We start from the raw sequence: 19,445 nt of genomic DNA, 5'->3' as shown, positions 1-19,445 counted from the left end.
ATGAGAGTTTTTCAGCCTGTTATAAATATACTGATTAGAATCCAAGGTGCCTGACATGTTTATCTTTAGTTTAATAAAGAGTTTTTGTAGTTGTTTTATGATGTATAAGACCATCTGTGGACTACATGCTCAAAACATTAGGTAACCCTGATCTTTCCCATATAAAACCCTCCCATCAACCCTTTAGGGCAGACAGAACTTGGGAAAAATTTAACCCTCTCTGTCTCTTGAATACTGGTATTTAAAAAAAAAAATTTTTTTTTTTTTTTTCTTACTGTTTACCTCCTCCTGTCTCAGTATTGGCTTTGCGGCAGGCGGCTCGAACCCGCAATTTGTGGTAACAAATTCTGGCGACCCAGATGCGACCCTTTTGCTGCTTGAGACACGATGGCCCCGGGCGGGGCTCGGACCGGCCAGTTAACCCTCAAGTGGCTGCTGGCGGGGTTTTTTTTTTTCCTCAGAAGGGAAACATTGCCCGGTCCCTATTCTCGCCACAGCATCCCCGGTCCCTAACTGCACAAAAACCAGGTAAACAGGGAACAAGACAGGCTGAGGGAAAAACCCTGGGGTGAGTCCGTGATTCCACTCCCTGTTGTGCCAGGGCCAGGGCAGATAGAGCAAGCCTGGGGGGCTTAGACTCTTGGTTTCTGAAGCAAGTGTTGCTTCGGATGACTGATCCTGTGAATAGGCTCGCACAGGGGCCTCCTGGTGGCTCTAGAGTCTTGATTTTGGTTTTTGGGTGTGTGAATGAGGCAATCAAGATCACTCTGTCATCCTAGGGATTGTCTGAGAGGTTGAGGCTGCTGAGGCTGTCAAGATCGCCTCTGTCATCCTAGGGATTGTCTTGAGAGGTTGAGGCTGCCAAGGGTGAGTGTGAGGCTGGCCAAGTCGCTATATGTATGTGTGTGTGTGCAGGTGTATGTGTATGTGTGAATGTGGGAACCTTGCTTAAACTTGATAAACAGAGTAGTGCCCAACTGAGGCATGTGAGGGGTTGTGCCGTCTTCAACGCCGTATTAGCCCTTATGTGTATAAAATCTGTCCCTGAATCCGTGAATATTTTTGTTCCCAGTTTTCAGAGCGGCAATTGGTTTAATAAATTTTCAGTGGCATGTCACACCCAGGGGTTGTAGGAAAAGAAAAAAAAAAAGAGTCCCAGTGAGAATTGGAGACCGGTGCAGCTGGTGAAATTAAAAAATGTTGAGAGATTACTTAGAGCATCATTATGGCGTTAGTCACATCAAGCTCTCAATTGCCTATTTTGAATAAGGGAAAATATGTTGTAAGGTATTCGGGTGTTTGTTTAAGAGCGGAACAGACTGCTCAGCTATATTTTGAAAAGAGCCTGCACCATTTTCCAAGGACTAGAGATTAATCACAGCTTATATAGCTATATTCTGACTCATAGCGACCCTATAGGACAGAGTAGAACTTCCCTGTAGAGTTTCCAAGATAAGTCGGAGTCGACTGGATGGCAGTGGGTTTGGTTTTTTTGTTATACAGCTATATTAAATGAGAAAATATATTCTCCCTAATATTAAAACACTAAAGAAAAAGCATTTTTACTACTTCAATAATATTGGTGCCATTATTCCCTGTCTTTGAGTATAAAGAATGACCCAGCTGGAGCTGGACTCAGGGACCCACAAGGACTCACAAGGACACATCAGCTGGGCCCTGAAGTGTAAAAATAATAGCTAGTACAATCTTGGAAAATGTCTTTTACATAAATGCATTTCACATAAACTAACAGCGCCAGAGACCCACATACTTTTCCACTTTTATCTTTTTGTGTTAGCGTTTAGTGAATGGTAAGATTTGTTCGACTGTCATTCCAATGGTTATTAAGAAAGAATTTAAAATGGAGAATCATGGCGATTTGGCATTTTTTAGCTAAACTGTGAAAAGGTGAAGCTTTCAATAATTTTACCCATTTGTAATGTTAATATATACTGATTATTCTGTAATATTCCTTGGACTCGGGCAGACATGGCTGTGGCAGCATGCTTGTCCATTTCCTACTTCTGCCTCTGAATGTATGCAGAATAAAACCTTTCTTTTTGCTTTACTATAACTTTGTGATGTTTTTACCCTAGAACAGCGGAATATTTAAATGTGCACTTAGTGGTTTAAGTCCTGTACCTAAACTAACCTCTGTTTTAAATTCTTTATTTGTTTCAATTTATTCTGAATTTTGAGTTCCCAAGAGAGCAACAACAAAATCTCGTAGATTAAAGCTTATAAACCAGGTGATAAGCGAAAAAAAAAAAAAGAATTGTGATGGTTTGCAACTAAAGTAATGAGAGAAATATTTCATTTTCAAAAGGGTACATTCGAAAAATTAAAGTCGTTTAGCTTTTTAGCTTTTGAAATATGCAGAAAATTTTTTATTTAAAGACCTTTGTTGTACTTCAGTGCAAGAATCAACTATAACAAACACATTCTCCCATCAACAGTATATTAATAATTTTGTGAGTAGAACCTAAAGAAGCTCAACTGGGAGTTACTAATTGCTGAAGGGTTTAGAAAATAAACACTTGCAGGGGCACAAAGATTCAACTGTACCGTTAGGCCTCCATAGCCTCAGAGCTTTCTTGAAATTAGATAATTAATGAAATGGGCCTGAAAGCTTCATCTAGCAAAGGCAGTGGCCTCCTTCCTGCTAGTATTAAAAATAAAATCATTTTCTTTTTCTGAAAACTTATAAGGTAATAAATTATGACTTTCCTTTAAATGGCACATTTTTAAAGAGTAGGGACTGCCCCTCTTGTATGTTAAATGCATTTTACATATATATAAAAACCAAACCAAACCAAACCCAGTGCCGTCGAGTTGATTCCGACTCATAGAGACCCTATAGGACAGAGTAGAACCGCCCCATAGAGTTTCCAAGGAGCGCCTGGTGGGTTTGAACTGCTGATCCTTTGGTTAGCAGCCGTAGCACTTAACCACTACAGCATACATATAAAGGTGGGATTTATTTGTTTTATTTTTTAATGTTCCAGAGGGTTCAAACATTCCCTTGGTGGATATTTAATTATCACACCACAAGTTGGTCAGGGTTCGTTGCAATTATAGAAACAACCTTTGTATTTTTATCTGTAATTTTTTAATCCATCCAGATCACAGTGTGTAACTAATAGAAGCTTATGGAACCACTGCCTCTTTTCATCACTGAAGCATATGGGTACTAACCAATATTTAATATTTTCTAGTCTAAAGAAAATTGTATTTACTCTGATGGTCAAAAATATGGTCATATTTCTGTTCCATTCAAAGGTTCAGGGCTGTGTCTAGGTGGAATTTACTAAGTATGTCCACTTAGAACTAAATGATGTCTGAAGATAGCGGTAGAATTACAAGTCTTTGCATTCAATGTATGTTTTAAGAATTGTAACTGGCAATTAGAAAGGGTAAGACTACCTCTGCTGATCTATAACAGCTTTTACCCCAGTGTTGATCTGGTAGTGCAGGACGAAAAGACATACCAGGATGTAATGCCTTACCTTTTAGGGTCTAGTGCTAACTAATCCAGGCATCGGTTGTTGATTAAAAAAAACAAACTCCAGAGTCATTCGGTTTTAGCATGTTCTAAACTATTACCCTGTTTATGCCTATATACCGAAAAGGAGGCACATAAAAAATGAGCCTATTTAAAGAAGCAAAATGCTTCTATTGAGAAGAAAGCAGAAAAATACTCCAGTGACAAAACGGGTGTTCATTTCATTTGGCGTTTCACTGTGTTGGTGACCTCAATAATGGCATGATGATAGTTCTCCGAGGCTGACTTGAATTCTACCAGATGCTTCTCATAACTTCTGATGGCTGCTTGAAGCTGCGTTTTCTCCACCGCTCCCAGGATAGCACAGAAGATCATATCTATGCCAAGGCCAAGAACAGCAACTCCAATACTACCAAGGAGGGAGGCACCAATTTGAGCTAAAACAGTGACCAACTTGTTAATTATGCCTGTTGTGACATTTGAGGTTATGAGTTTCACAGCCACTGCACTGGCTGCAGAAGTGGCTTCTCCCAGGATGACTGAAATAACCTTTTGTACTATTGCAATTTTCTCTGTCTCCCTTTCCTTAATGTCCTGAAGTTTTCTATAAAGCGTTGGCTCTAGTTTATCTTTTAGTGCTTTGTCAACCTTTTGCAGTTCCTTTTGAATTTTCATCATGGCCTGGATAATAATATCGCAGTTTTCTTTGATGGTTCCATCTCTTTTCATCTCAATCGAGGCAAGCTTGCACCCCAAGTGCATATTTAGAACCCCAATCAGCTTATTGGTGACATGGAAGCTGTCAGATAAATAATCAAGGAGCTGCTGGTGAAGACGGTTTACTTCCTGCCTCCTCCTTGGGTTCTCTGGGTAGAGCAAGTCACTCTGAGCCATATTTCAAATGTGATCTCTGAAAAATAAAAACATTAATCTTCACTAAAAATCTTGAAAAAATCTGCTATCTGTAGATTTCACCAGGAAATCTTTTACTCCATGCTTAGCAAAGTAGTGATAGGATATTTGAGGAATTCCTCAGAAAACAATCTTTAAAACAATTACATTTATGAAACTTGGAGTCAGTACCTGGGAAATGTGGGTAGCAAAATAAAAAAATACAACATATTAATACATAAATTGAAGCTTTGGATTTTGTGGTGGGGAACTCTCAGATAGGAAGTATTTGTGTTTAGCATCTGATTATTAATAAATAAACATGCTTATTTTCCAGGAATATTTAATAACCTTGTGTGTGTGTGTGTGTGTGCGTGCGTGCTTTAGGTGAGAGTTTACAGAGTAGATTGGTTTCCCTTCAGTAGTTTATATACAGATTGTCCCATGACATTAGTTGCAATCCTTGAGATGTAGCAGCACTTTCCCCAGTACCACCCTGAGTTCCCCATTTCTATTCATCTGGTTTTCCTGCCCCTTCCTGCCTTCTCATCTTTGCTTTTGGGCAGATGTTGCCCTTTTGGCTTCATATAGATGATTGTTCTAAGGAGCACTTTCCTCACGAGTGTTACTGTTTATTTTATAAGCCTGTCTATTATTTGGCTGAAAGGTGATCTCCGAGAATGGCTTCAGTTCCAAGTTAGAACGGTACCTAAGGGAGTGCTCTTTCTGTATCTGTGAGACCTGGCACGTTCACTCTTTGAGTAACCAGCACCCTGATTAATTTGGACCCTGTCTACTCTAGGATCATGGTTCTTAGTCTGGATATAAGGAACCTCAAGCACGTGTTGAAGGGCTGGAGACAGTTTTCTCTCAAGAAAGTAAACATGAAAATATTCTTCAAGTCATAAAGATATAATTTGGAAATGGAAAGGGAAATTTTCTAAAATGGGTTAGAAACATAATCATTTATGTTGTTAGAAAAATAAACCGGAAGCTTCTGGTAGAGTAAAATTGACCACGGTCAGAAATTCATTTTTATCCATGACCCAGTACACATATGCGTCTGTGATAGAAACAAATATTCACAGAACAATACTTAGAAAAATCTGTACTTTCTAATCTATTAAATTGCATTTAAATAAATTGTTAAGAGCCTTATTAAACGTTCTCAAAACTCACCAAGGAATTGCAAACTGCAATTTGATAGCCACATATTTGTACTTTTGATTTCTCTTTTTTCTCATAGGAATTTTCCTTTAAGCATTTTTTCTTTTTTTGGCCTCTGGTTTTCAGATTGTGTCATGAAAGCACCAGTTCCTGACTTTGAATTTGGAAGATCACCACTACCTACCTTTTCAGATATTTAGGTGAGAGGAATCTTTCTTACCCTGAAAAAGTGGAAAAATTTCTAGCAGCTCTTATATGCCATTATCCAAAAAGGCATAGTTTACAGAAAAGGTTTGTGGTTCTATTTACCTAAAGATAATCAAATGGAGAGGTGAACCTTCCTCCCAGATGGGACCCCCAGATGGGAGGTTAAATGCTTCCAAGTAGTCAGTTCCTTCCCCATTAACTCATTGTGTGGTTCTATTTACCTAAAGATAATCAAATGGAGAGGCGAACCTTCCTCCTAGATGGGACCCCCACATGGGAGGTTAAATGCTTTCAAGTAGCCAGTTCCTTCCCCGTTAACTCATTGTTTTAACACAACTCAGTAAATTGATCCTAAAATGTGTCTGAAAGACTGTATAGGTTAGACTACTTATTTTTCAGGAAAGGTAATGATGGGAAGTCCCTGCCCCCAATATTAAAACTCTCAAAACACAATACTAAACGGTATTTTAGAGGTGCAAGGGTAGATGGATTTATGAAACAAAATAGCCCTGATCAGACCCTTCTATATATTAAATATATGATAAATATAGAATCTCAAAAACAATTGAAATTATTATTCTGTAAATAGTCCTGGCATAATGGGCTAGTCTTTGGGGTTAAAAGTTGATACAACATTTTTATTAGTATAGTACACACACACAAAAAAAAAAAAGAAGAAAATAGTGGATAATTTTCAAATGTCTCTATGAAGGGCAACTGTATAAGTTTAAAACTAATGAAAAAAGTTACACACAAAAAAATTTGACTAATAAGAAAATCCACGTAAAGACAGCTGAAAGTCAACTGGAAAAAATGCAAGAAAAATGAAAAAAATATTAATTTCTAAAGAGCATTATTATTAATTAAAAAACCCAGTAATAATCTAATAACTAAGTAAGCAAACAACCCTGAACAGGTAGTAAAAGAAGAAAAAAAAAAAAACGAAAATCCCAAACCCGTGCTGTTGAGGCAATTCCGACTCACAGTGACCCGACAGGACAGAGTAGAACTGCCCTATAGGTTTCCAAAGCTGTTAATCTTTAGGGAAGCAAAGTGCCACATCTTTCTCCTTCGGAGCACCTGGTGGGTTCAAATTGCTGACTTTTCAGTTCGCAACCAAGCGGTTTACCACTGTGCTACCAGGGCTCCTCCAAAAGGAGGAATAGGAGCTAATAAAGTGATAGAAAAAGTTAAATCTTTCCAGAAATCAGATACATGATACTTTTTCAAGTATAAAAGTAACATTTTCCCCCCTTTAAATGCTCAAGCCGTTTCCACGTGCTCTTTCTTCTTCCTACGAGTCAGGCATGGATCAATCATTTTGTGTCAATAACAAGTTGGCGTAAGAGAGATTATTTTTCACTTCTAATGAAAAATTTGTTTTTTCTGAGTGAAGCTTACCTTCCTAGTTCTTTTTTTACCGTGGGGTGGGAGGTACCCTCACAAAAATACACTTCCTGGAGCTCCTCCCCCACACCTGCTTAGGGGCGTCTAAGCTCCAGTGCTTAACACAGCTCAAGATTGTTTCCATCCCAACAGTGAGATAAGAAATGCTAAAGAATTAAGAGGAGGGGAAGTGAGGTTTGAAGGCAAAGCTAGTGAATTGTTTTGGGTAGGTAAGATTTGAAGTACCTGGAAAAGGAAGCAGCAATTCAGTGACAATTTATCTAAATAGAGTGACTTTACTATGTTAGGCTCTGTAGAACATACAAAAATGAAAAAGACACGGCCCTTGCTTTTATGGAAATTCTAATCTACTTAGGACGTTAAGACAGGTCTAAAACTACAAGGTCAAGTTGAAAGTGACATGTCATAAAAAATTGATACAGGCAGTGCTTGACTTGGGCAAATTCAAATTTTGAATAACCTACACTTTAATACATATGACACTGGAAACACATGCAGACATTTGGTTACCCAGGGAAGGTTAACAGTTTGTACCCTTTCACACTGATATTGTCAAACATGTGTTTGACACTTAGAGGAGAGCTTAAACACCATGTGAAGAAACATAGTTGGCAATGTGCTGCGTTTCAGCTATTTCCTTGAACAATTTAGTTCTGACTCCCAAATTGCTTACTCCACCCAGCAAAACAAAAGCCCTGCAATTAATTGGAGTCACTTTCCATAAAGATTATGGTTGTTATTAGGCATGCCTCAAAGGGTATCTCACCAACCATATGCAGTAAGTACCTGAGAGGAGTTCTGGGCCGTGTACTTTTCTCCATCTTGCTGCGTTTTCAGTGATGAACTGGTGACTTTTAAAGACTAGCACCACCACATAGCCATCTAACTGGTGGACTTCTTAGTCCAGCTCTGATACCTGCACCTTTTTGCTTAATAAAACCAAAACCAAACCTGTTTGGGTCACGTTGATGCTGACTCATGGCAACCCCATGTGTTACAAAGTAGAATTGAGTTTCATAGAGTTTTCTTGGCTGCAATCTTTATGGAAGCAGATTGCTTAGGGCCCCTGGGTGGGTTCAAACTGCCAACCTTTCAGTTAGCAGCTGGTCAGGAGCCTGGCGCAAACTGTTTGCTCCACTCAGAGATCTGTTTTGTATGAGAAATTTGAAATTTTATATAATTTGAATTATCACATAGCGATGATTCCTGTCAGTAATAAGTTCAGTTTGGGCGGTTACCATCTACTTTTATACAGCAGAGTTTTTGCTGTTATTTTATTATAGTAGTTTGTGAAGTAGGAGCCCTGGTGGCACAGTGGTTAAGTGCTTGGCTGCTAACCGAAAGGTCAGAGGTTGGATCCCACCAGCCTGCTCCGCGAAAGACTTGGCAGTCTGCTTCCGTAAAGATTTATAGCCTTGGAAAACCTATGGGGCAGTTCTACTCTGTCCTGTAGGGTTGCTAAGAGTCGAACTTGTTGGCAACGAGTTTGGTATTTTGGGGGGCAGCCAGATGGGGAAGGGATAGCCAGCAGGTGGAGCTCCAGGTCTCTGGTATTCCCCCTGAGCCCTTGTCGAAGTAGCTTTGCTTTTTTGTGTTCTGCACATTTGAGCACTGAGTGGGTAAAATTTTATTTCAGGAGAAAGCTCTGTTGTTAATGCAAAATTTGTAAATCACTTGTATTCTGACATAAAAATGAAAAGGAAATCTGGGACTGGTGATACCAGCGATAAGCATGTTTTAGGAAATTAGAACTGAAACAAAGACTGTAGCTTATTGTATCTAACCTCAGCAATTGTGTTGAACTGAGGAGTAAAAATTCAAGACTAAACAGCATGTAAGAAATGCTAGAAATGTATAGACAATTTGTATCTTAAAGTCTAGGTTTAGTAGGGATACTATACAGTTTTTTAGTGTTTTTTGAAAAAATGAAAATTTATCATTTGCTTATCACATTCGGATTAAAACCAGGATAATTTTGTGAATAAAATAGTGCATTGGCTGTCACCAGCTACATCTTTTTTCAGATATTTAGGTGAGAGGAATCCTCCTTAAAAAAAAGGGAAATATTTCTAATAGCTATCATATGCCGTTACCTGAAGGCATGGCTTACAAAAAGGTGTTGGTTCTGTTAACCTCAAGATAAACAAATGGAGAGACGTCGATACTTTTGATTGTCAAGTATTATAGGAATTTAAAGGGAAAAATTAATATCGAGGTGATCAGAGGAAGCTTCATGGCAAAAGTGATGTGATTTTTGCTTTGATGGTAGAATTATAATATGAAGAAATTAAAAGTAAACGTTTTGATAAAACAAAGTATTTTAAAATATTATAAAGACACTCTCAATAGTATGTAATTTTTGTAATAGAGGAAAAAGCACCCATAAACCCACCATCTTAATTATTTTTGCTTTTTATTATTTCTTCCCCAAATCTGTTCATATGTATGTATATTTTTGCAAAGTGGTAATAATAGCATCAATAAAATTTTTATCTTACATTAATTTGCTTAAGTACTTCTCCATATATCCAGTTTTATAATCATTATTTTATTGGTTATTTAAAATATTCCATAAAATATCTTTGCCATAATTTAATAATTCCTCAATACCTTTATTATCATAAATAGCATTATAATGAGAATTTTGCTGCAAATATTTTTTTCCCCCTCATCATCTGGATTGTTTCCCCAGGATAATTTCTGGTGGAATTTAATTTTTTATTACTTTTGATATGTATTGTAAATTGCTATCTGAAAGCTTTTTCACTGTTACCCAAAATAAATTTTTACAGTAGGACACTGGGTCTATTTGTTGGGTCTGTTTCTGGGCTCTCTGTTCTGTCCCACAGATCTATTTGTCTATTCTTTCACCAACATCGAACTCTTAATTACTGTAGCTTTGTAATAAGCCTTGAAGTTGGCAGTATCAGTCCTCCCACTTCATTCTTCTTTAACAGTATGTCTATTTTAAAGTCAAAGACAGTCCTATTTAAATATTGTTGATTTGGGGAGCGAGTGGGAATCGACCCAATGGCAATGGGTTTGGTTTTTGTTTTTTTTTTGTATGCTTAAATTTCAAAAAAGAGAGTGCTTGCATTTTTAGAAATACACACTGAAAATGTGAAAGATGAAGTGAGGTGGTGTTTGAGTTTTGCTCCTAAATAATCTGGAAGGGAGAGTAGGTAGGGTTATAGAAGCCTGTGTTGATTGATTTTTAAAGCTGGGTCATGGGTATGTATAGCTTATTACATTATCATCTCTACTTTTGCATGTGTCTGAACTTTTCCATAATAAAATTTAAAAAAGAAAGAAAAAATTGGTGGTTCTGTTTGTATCTCTGTTTAGTCCTTAGTACTCTCTGAGATTTTTCGTTTCTCCCTGCTGTCACTTTTCCTCACTATCCATATTGGATCCAGCTATCATGCAAGGTTCACTATTTGGGAATGTGGGAATAAGGTACAGGTAATGCCAGATGTCTTTGTAGAGAAAATAACAGCTATTTACTACTTCTGAGCCTTCTTTAATTCAAATCAAAACCATGGTCTTTAATAAAAAAAGAAGTTAAGACTGTTTCTGACCAAAAGCAGAATATCAAGGTCATTCATCAACATTTATCAAGTGCTCAATTTGGGAAGCCTTTGCTGTATACCTTGAGGCATTTAAAGAAAAAGTGAATGTTGTTCCTTGCCTTCAAGAAGGTAACAGTCTATTGGCAGACAAACAGCAACTGCCCAGTGATAATTAAATGTAATATAACTTTTGAAGGCATATAAACACTATGCATTAACTGGTGTTAAATCCCATATTCATTCTTTCAACAGAGGTATGCTGAGTGTCTATATTAACGTCAAAGACGTAAAAGGAAATATCACTGCCTACCCACATGCAGCACCCAAGTGTCACTTCATTCTTAATTCTTTCTAAAATTGATGTCTTTACTGCTTACCTTCCCCTCTGACTTGCTCCTGTCCTAGATGTTGTTCATTTTTTTCCTTGCCTAGTGTTTTCAGAGAAAAAATAATTACAAGCAACATGCCATGGGGTCCTGTTATAACAAAAATGTTTCGTTACTTTATTATATTAATTTTTTATGACTAGGATTCAAGGCTGCCATGTTAGTTCAAGTTGCCCTGAATATCAAGAAACAGAGTGTTATATTAACACTAATAGAAAAATCCATATTGCTTACCTTGCTGTGTTTCTGTTCAGTAGTCTCAGCAGTTGTTTTGGAGCACTGGTGAAGTGCTTTTTCCTCTAGTTTCATCTGGCTGCTTCTGCAGGAATGTGATGACCCACAGGCTTTGCTAGTCTGCTGGGTCCCTCTGCTTGTCTTGTTCATGGGCTATTTCTGCATTGCCTAGTCTTCAGAATTCTTCTGTTTCCTATATTAGTATGAACTTAGTAAAGTGGTAAAACTTATTTTCTGTTCCTTAATGAACTTTTTATTGTTGAAAAATGCTATACAATGAGGCTAGAGAAGATGACCCCTTGATTGCAGCTGTCAGACTTTGGGATTCCATCTTATCTACTATTCCATACCAAGGTTCCTTTGGCTTCTGTTGCATTTATACCCACCCCCAATCCCCATCTATCGCTGATGCTTTGTTGAGGTTCTCAAGAGATAAATCCGGATATTTTTAGCCAAAATGTGTGTGTATGTTTTTATTATTATTATTTTACTCTTCCTTGGCTAAGGGGTTCTTCTCTTTGCCATGATCTTTCTTCTTGGTGAATTGTCTTGATGATATAAGATGCCATGATCTCTCTTCTTGGTGAATTGTCTTGATGATATAAGAACCTTAAAGACCCACTGACTCCTTTCCCCTAAAAGCCTAGACCAGAATCTTCCATTCTTCTTTCTCTGGGTTCTATCCTGATCTCCATTTATTCTCCTGCAGCAAAGACACCTGACGGGCATGAGAATCACTCAGCCCCAGTGTAACTTAGTAGAAAGGCCACAGGCTCTAGAGTCAGACAGTCCTGATTTTGTGTACCTAGAGCACCACTTACTAGCCATGTAGCCCTGGGCGAGTCACTTCATTTCTCTCAGTTTTTCCATTGGTGTAATGTGAGTAATAGTATATAACTTATGAATGGTCACCAGAATTAAATGAGATAATGCATGTAAATCACTTCACACGGTATATGTGGCAAAAACTTACTAGGTGGTAGCTTTTCTTAATATATTAACAAGAATAACTCCTTCAGGGAATGGGGAGGAGAGGATATAGAACCTAGCAGCCAGCCAGGAGACTTGTAAAACCTAAAGTTACTGCTCTATAGTCCCAAAGAAGGGCTCGTTTGGGTGTTATTTTACTGTTTCCCAGTGGATCATTTTGCCTTTGACATATCCTAGGGCCTCACCATAGAGAAGCATGGGGAAAGACAGAAAAAGTGTGTGTGTGGTCGGTGTATCTGAACTGCGCGTGGATGGATAAATAGAATTTCAACAGATGTGTGGCGGATAGGGCATGCAGGAAACAATGCAAGGGAGAGAGAACACTGTGAGCAGAGGAGCTGAACAAAACAATTGTAAAACATTTTTAGGGAACATGCTTAATCCACCATGCTGCTGGAATAGGGCATATAGGAGAGAGTAAGGGAACAAGGAAGCCAAAACCAAACCTGTTGCCGTCAAGTTGATTCTGACTCATTGCGACCCTGTAGGACAGAGCAGAACTGCCCCCATAGGGTTCCAAGGAGCACCTGGTGGATTTAAACTGCAGACCTTTTAGCAGCCATTGCTTTTAACCACTACACCACCAGGGTTTAAAGGAAAGGAAAGTAGTGGAAATTGAGACTAGTTAGTGGATGGCCTCAAATTCCATGCTAAAACCAGTCGCTATTGTGTCGATTCTGACTTATGGTGATGCATGTGTTTCAGAGTACAGCTGTGCTCCATAGGGATTTTAATGGCTGATTTTTTGAAAGTAGATTGCCAGGCCTTTCTTTTGAGCTGCCTCATGGTGGACTTGAACCTCCAACCTTTCAGTTAGCAGCCAACCACATTAATTGTTTTCACCACTCATGGACTCTCAAATATCATGCTAGGAAACTATTTTATTCTCTTGGCAATATTGAACCATTGAAAGTTTTTAGTTATGGGATAATATGAGGAGGTTTGGATTTCAGGAACGTCACTTTATATGAACTGGATTAGTGGGTATGGACAGTAAAGCATGGGTCATCAACCCCAATTCCTATAGTACCTGGACAAGTGATGTGAGCAGTTAAAATGTTTAGTATAAGACGATAGGGTGTAGAGGGTGAATGTCTAGTCTAAAAGAAATAGACTCAGCTCTAAGTAATTTTTCCAACTGGGAGCAGAGGCTTAGTGTTGTCAGCTAATCACATCCAGATTTCTTTCTTTCAATTTTTAAATTTGGCAACTCATACAAATTTTGAAAATATATTGTGGTGGGCCAAACGAAATACATCCTGTGGATTGCCAGTTTTTTGTGACCCCTGGACCAAAAGTTTTGAGACCAATGTGAAACTATTAAAATGGTCTAGGTGAGAGGTAATGTCTGCTAACAGAGTCGTATTTATAGGAATGCAAAGGAGGGGTTAGATGGAAATAAATGCAGAGAATCAACAGCTCTTGGGGCCTGAGGAGATGAGTACAGTTTGGGATACACTGTATGGAGAGTACTGGTACAGTATCCACTTGGGAGGGCCAATAAAACCAAAAACCGAACATGTTGCCTCAGGCAGATTCCGAGTCATAGCAACCCCATAGGACAGAGCAGAGCTGCCCCATAGGGTTTCCAGGGAGCGCCTGGTGGATTCCAACTGCCGACCTTTTGGTTAGCAGCCATACCTTTTAACCACTGTGCCACCAGGGCTCTGTAGATAGTTGGAAATGTGGCTCTGGAGTTCAGGAGAGCTGTCTGGGCTACACTAGGAGATTTAGGAGTTATCTGCATACATGTGGCATTTGTAGCCATGGGAACAGATGAAATCTACGAGAGAGAAAGTATAGAATATAATGACGGCCAAGGGCACCGCCAGGGAGAACAGGAGAATGGAGAGTCATGCGGTGGTGTGAGGAAGACGAGAAGCCTGTGAAGAATGAAAATAAATGCTTAGATTATAGGAGGACCAGAGTTGTGCAACATCATGGAGGTCTGAGAAAGATACATTTTTCAGTTGGAAGAGGTACTCAGCAATTTTAAGTAATACAGGGAACTCAAGATGGCCTGGAAATAGGTCAACAGATTTGAAAATTGGAAGTCATTGGTGCCCTATAGTAAAATAATGGGAGACAGACAACAAATTACAGTGATATAAAGAATTTCTCAAGGAGTCCTGGTTGTACGGTGGTTAAGTGCTCAGCTATTAACCGAAAGGTTGGTGGTTCGAACCCACCAACTGTTCTGAAGGAGAAAGATGTGGCAGTGTGCTTCCATGAAGATTTACAGCCTTGGAAACCCTATGGGGCAGTTCTGCTGTGTCCTATAGGGTCGCTATGAGTCCGAGTTGACTTGATGGCAAGAGGTTTGCTGTAGGTTGAAAGAATTTCTCTTTTGAGAAATTTGACAATTGAAGGAAAGAATGAGATGGAATCATCACTTGAAGGGAAATCTGGGTTAAACTTTATTTTTTTTTTAAGTAAGTAGGAAACTAGGGGATGAGCACGTGTATAGTGAAAGCGCAAATAACAATGAAGAGGAGAGATGGAGGATACAAAAGAAAGGGGAGATGATTGACAGAGCAGAATTCTAGAAGAGATCCAAAAGAGAGGCTCATGAACATTGGTGACAGATATTAAATACTCCTCTCCATAGCAGGAGAGGAAGAGTTGTAATGAAGGTACGGAAACATTTTCAGACAATAGAACAGACATTTTAGAAGGTTGCATTAGAAAGCCTTAATCATCTTTGGAAAGGGTGAGGCCCAAAGAGCTACACAAGCTCTGCAGAAGGGGTGAGCTTAGAGACCTGTGAGGTGACCTCTGGATTTTATGGGGCTGCTATTGTCTTTATCCAAACTTGAAATGTGTATTTGAGCTCCTTTAGACACTGAAGCTTTCTGAATATGCTTCTTCTCTCTGTCCTTTTCTTACTTTTTAGTTGCTCTTGCCAAAATCGTCTCTGTATTATATTCCAGTGTCACAGACCAAGTACTAGATAACATGATAAAGAAGTGAAGAATGAAAAGCAAATAAATAAATAAAATGGGAGAAAACATACTCTAAATCTTGTCTATTTATTCAAGCTTGTGTACCTTTCTTGCCCTTGACAGGAGGCACCCTCATGTTTAAAGTATACTTTCAGTCTATTTATGGTTGACAAATCTGCTTTTAGTTTTCACTTGGATTACTGCTTTGTTTTGCAGTGCTACAACTTCTTTATTGGAGAAATGTCTTCAAAGCCACAGGAGGATAGAGAGAGGCTGGCTCAAGCTGCCAAAATGTTCTTCTTTCACATACAAGATATTTCTTCCTTCACAAACACACTTATCGAATTGTTTAACCGAAATATGAATACTCAGATCCTCTTGACAGCCGTGAAGGAAGATGTTAACATTAAGGATTTCTTTGAACAAATGCTCAAAATTGTTACGGAGATGCAATCTGTAGTGGATACGATGAACAAAAACATGCAAGATGAGCCTTTACATTGTAAGATTGCAACAGCTGTGAGCTCTGTGGTCGAGCAGAGTACCAACGTAAAGGAGTTGCATCAGGCAGCCAAAAAAGTGTTCAAAAATGCCCATATACCACTCATTGTCTCTGTTCTGAGTCGTGGCAACGTCCTTGGGATTTTGATATCTTCTATTACACTCTTGATGAAATTTCCCATCATGAATCTTCGATTGAGTGACTTCTATAGGAAAGACACCAAAGAGCAATCAGATACCACCACATCTGGGGAAAGCATGAGTTCAGGTCCTCCTGAAACCAACACAACAGATACGTTGAAAAAATTGCAGGAGGCGCTAAAAGATGAGAATGCCAAGAATCCCATAGAATCAGCTGCAAATCAGTTGGAGGAAATTGTCAAGACTACGGGGCCAGTCTTAGAGATCCTCCAAAAAGCCACCAAGTCTATGGAGACCAATCTTCCCCTGTTTAAGAAAGTTAGTGATAAGTAGGGGCACAAGAGAAATATTCATTTATGTCAGAAAACCAGTCCACATTTTATGCTTTTTCAAAGTACTTGCTGAGAACCTTTGATGACAGACTTGTGGGTCTGTTGGAACGTAAGTACATAGAGTAGTCACCTGGCAGACCATTTGCCTCTAGTGGTGCTTTATTAAAATAAAGAACAAATCGAAGCCTGCTTGAAATAAGTTACTAAAGAGACTGTATTATTGCTCAAAAAATCAAGGCAGTAGCACATTTGAAAATCTTTCTAAACATTATATTTCATCTCAGAGTATAACTAGAATACCGTTTAACTTACCTTCACTCTTACTAATTCTATTTCTAGTTACTACATTTGGACATCTAAGTAAATGTGAGCTTTATTATCAGACAATGTCAGAGAAGACTGTTCAGGCTTAGGAAAGGAAATAAAACAGCCTTTTGCATCTTTGTCACTAATACACCAATTTCTGTGTATGTCAGTGCCTTGCTCATCATAAAAAAAAAAATAAATAAGCCATCACTAAATATTTTTTTAGGTGATCAGTTCAGAAGTACATAAGAACAGTGAATGAGCAGTAATAGAAAATTTGCTTGTTTATGTGATTGGGATCAGAGTGTGTAATTTATTCTTATTTGTCTCCTACCAAGGTCTTATGATCAGAAGGTATTAGATGCTGAAAATGGAGGCACTCTAGCCTTTCACAGAGAAAAGGCTGTAACACTTGCAAAAGTAGGATATTTGAGATGTGCTTAAATTGGCCAAAAACCTAGGAATGTCCACCTGCCTACGATAAAGTCTTCGGCCCTCATGCATGATAAATGAGTATGTATTCTTAAGACTTCCCTTGAAGTTACTATTCCACACGATACCTAATAGGAACTTTGTTGAGAATAGGAAAGAAAATGATTAACTCTGGTTCTTTATTGGAATTTCCTTCTGATAATACCAAAGAATTTTTTCTCATTTAAAAAGAAAACATATTTTCCTATACGCTGTGCCAAACAGAACAAAAAAGTCTGAAGCATGAGAGAGAAACTAAAAGGGGAAGAAGTGAAGTGTGGTTGTTTGATGGAGAGGAAGGAATGAGGCACTTATGTACTCTTTAGCCTGCTGTGCAGTCACTTTGACATTTCACTTAGGTTGCCAGCCTCAGTCCAGAGCATAACTCCAAAGCCAAGGTTACCTTTATACAGGCAGTACCTGGATTACGAACATCATACTTAGGGACAACTTGTACTTGAGAATGGACTGCCATAAAGCCTATTATATTAAAAATTAAATATAGTGGTTTGTAATAACGAACGCATGCACTGCTTTGTGACACTCATGAAAACATTGCATGGTTTGGAAGTGTTTCTTAAGTGTTTTATATGCATAGAAAGGTAAAATATATACTATATACTAAAACAGACTGACACTACTTAAGAACTGTATGTACCTGCTCAACTTAACTATAAATTCAACTTAAAGACAGACTTAGGAACAGATGTCATTTATAACCCAGGGACTGCCTGTAATTACCATTGTAATTTTCAATAAGGAACTGTTCTTCTCTCTCCTACCCCCCCCCCAAAACAGTAAGAACTTCAGCATGTCCTGTGGAAAGGGACAGGTGGATTTTGAACACAAACAGCACTTAGATGGCCTGGAAAAAGGATGAGTTTCAATACATTAACTCTGTATTTTCCTTTAGCACTAAAGCTGAAATCTTGCTCATTTGCAATAGGGATCCATTAACTGTCTTATTTTGTGAAATATGTTGAGCTGATTGCTACATGCCCCTAAAGAAAATATAAGTGAGAGGAAGGAAGTGGGGTCTCACTTTACTTTTGCTGAACCTGTATGTGTCCAGAGTCTCACCCTCCTTCTCTTGACTTTAGGGTTATTTCCCAGGATGTTGCAAGTGCTAGGGGTGGGAGATTCATATGAAAATGAATAGGCAAGGACTAAAAGAGTCTTAGGGTAGAGCCTTTCTGTGAAATGGCTGGAAAAATGACTGGTGACAGTTTAAGGAAAGTTAAGCAGATGCCAGTGGGAATGGCAGCTAGCGTAGGGGTATTAGAGATGGTTGGTGCCCATTTCAATAAATATGGCGGTCGTCAGATGCTGGTAGGCTCCTCCTGTGCGGCTGGCCATCATTCACAGTGCCTCTCATAGACATTTTCCTACTATTGGGTGCCATCAATCTGCTTGCTCTGATGACTTTTCTTATGCTGCTGCTTCTCAGCTTATGGAAATACAGGGGGAAAGCTGCACTCTTCTCAAACTTATCATTTTCGTTTAATGTTTATCTCAAATACTTTGGTCCTGGGTTCTTATTTTCTGTAAAAACCCTTCAATTTTTGAAGTACAAACTGGGAACAGTATGGCCTAATTGTCTGAATGATGTGGAAATGGTAAGGGAGAAAGAAACTACCATAAAACAAGCAAAAAACACAAGTCATTTAGTAAAGAAAGATTCTTCACTTCTTATCTGTCACAAATGTGTGATACATCTTGATATCTGTGAAAGCACCTAACTCAATAAATGTTGAATTTTATCAAATCAAGAACTAACCTATTCAATATAAGTCAATTTGTTTCAGATCATTAGGCAATTCAGGCCAAGAATCCTGATTCACCGAGTAAATCAAACTGTGCAGAAGTTTTCTTTTGCTGGCTTGATTTTTTTTAAAGAGTAAATGGGGAATGTTAGGACAATGAGAGGCATATTAGAGATAACACTGTGTTATAAAATACAAATAAAATATTAAATGGGAGCCAGGATATTTTTGTACAGATAAAGAGAAGAGATGCACGTATTACTTTGATAAAATCACTAAGAATAGATAAAATTACTATAGGAGATAAATACTGTACAATCTCATAATATATTTTAACCATCTGTAAATTTATACAAAATTGAGGTTCACTTCATCTCCAGAAGATATCCCAGGCTATTGGAGGAGCAGAGATTACAGTGAGCTCTCTGAAACTGTTCTCCTGAAGTTTCATGATGAGCATTGAACTTAGACTTTGAATCAATTTACATCAATGGTCCACTTTACAACTTCTTGCTCAAACACTTTGGACTATAGGAAGAGACTGAAGAAATGCAAGTCGTATATATTCATCCTTAATCAAACCCATAAATCTACATAATTTCAAAAGAATCATTCCTGTCTCCAGAGATCTGTTCT

General features: G+C 38.3%; 2 protein-coding genes across 2 annotated transcripts in view; one reads left to right on the top strand and one right to left on the bottom strand.

Moving 5' to 3' along the window:
• C4H12orf60 (chromosome 4 C12orf60 homolog) overlaps positions 1 to 19,445 on the top strand; it is a 20,935-nt gene extending 1,490 nt beyond the window's left edge. Inside the window, exons 2-3 of the mRNA XM_023554585.2 lie at positions 5,687 to 5,760; positions 15,512 to 19,445. Coding sequence (XP_023410353.2) covers positions 15,536 to 16,270 — 735 coding nt within the window. The 5' untranslated portion in view covers positions 5,687 to 5,760; positions 15,512 to 15,535 and the 3' untranslated portion in view covers positions 16,271 to 19,445. The remainder of the gene's footprint in view (positions 1 to 5,686; positions 5,761 to 15,511) is intronic.
• SMCO3 (single-pass membrane protein with coiled-coil domains 3) lies at positions 3,584 to 5,147 on the bottom strand. The gene has a single exon (XM_023554593.2). The coding sequence runs from the start codon at positions 4,394 to 4,396 to the stop codon at positions 3,719 to 3,721; it is 678 nt and encodes a 225-aa protein (XP_023410361.2). The 5' UTR covers positions 4,397 to 5,147; the 3' UTR covers positions 3,584 to 3,718.

This window comes from Loxodonta africana, chromosome 4 (assembly GCF_030014295.1).
Source record: "Loxodonta africana isolate mLoxAfr1 chromosome 4, mLoxAfr1.hap2, whole genome shotgun sequence".
Taxonomy (NCBI): Eukaryota; Metazoa; Chordata; class Mammalia; order Proboscidea; family Elephantidae; genus Loxodonta; species Loxodonta africana.
Note: the sequence above shows the minus strand (reverse complement) of the source record. Positions and strands in the feature narration are given on the sequence as shown.

Excerpts from the sequence above, each read along its gene's own strand:
- SMCO3 (XM_023554593.2), bottom strand. The coding sequence starts at position 4,396 with ATGGCTCAGAGTGACTTGCTCTACCCAGAGAACCCAAGGAGGAGGCAG.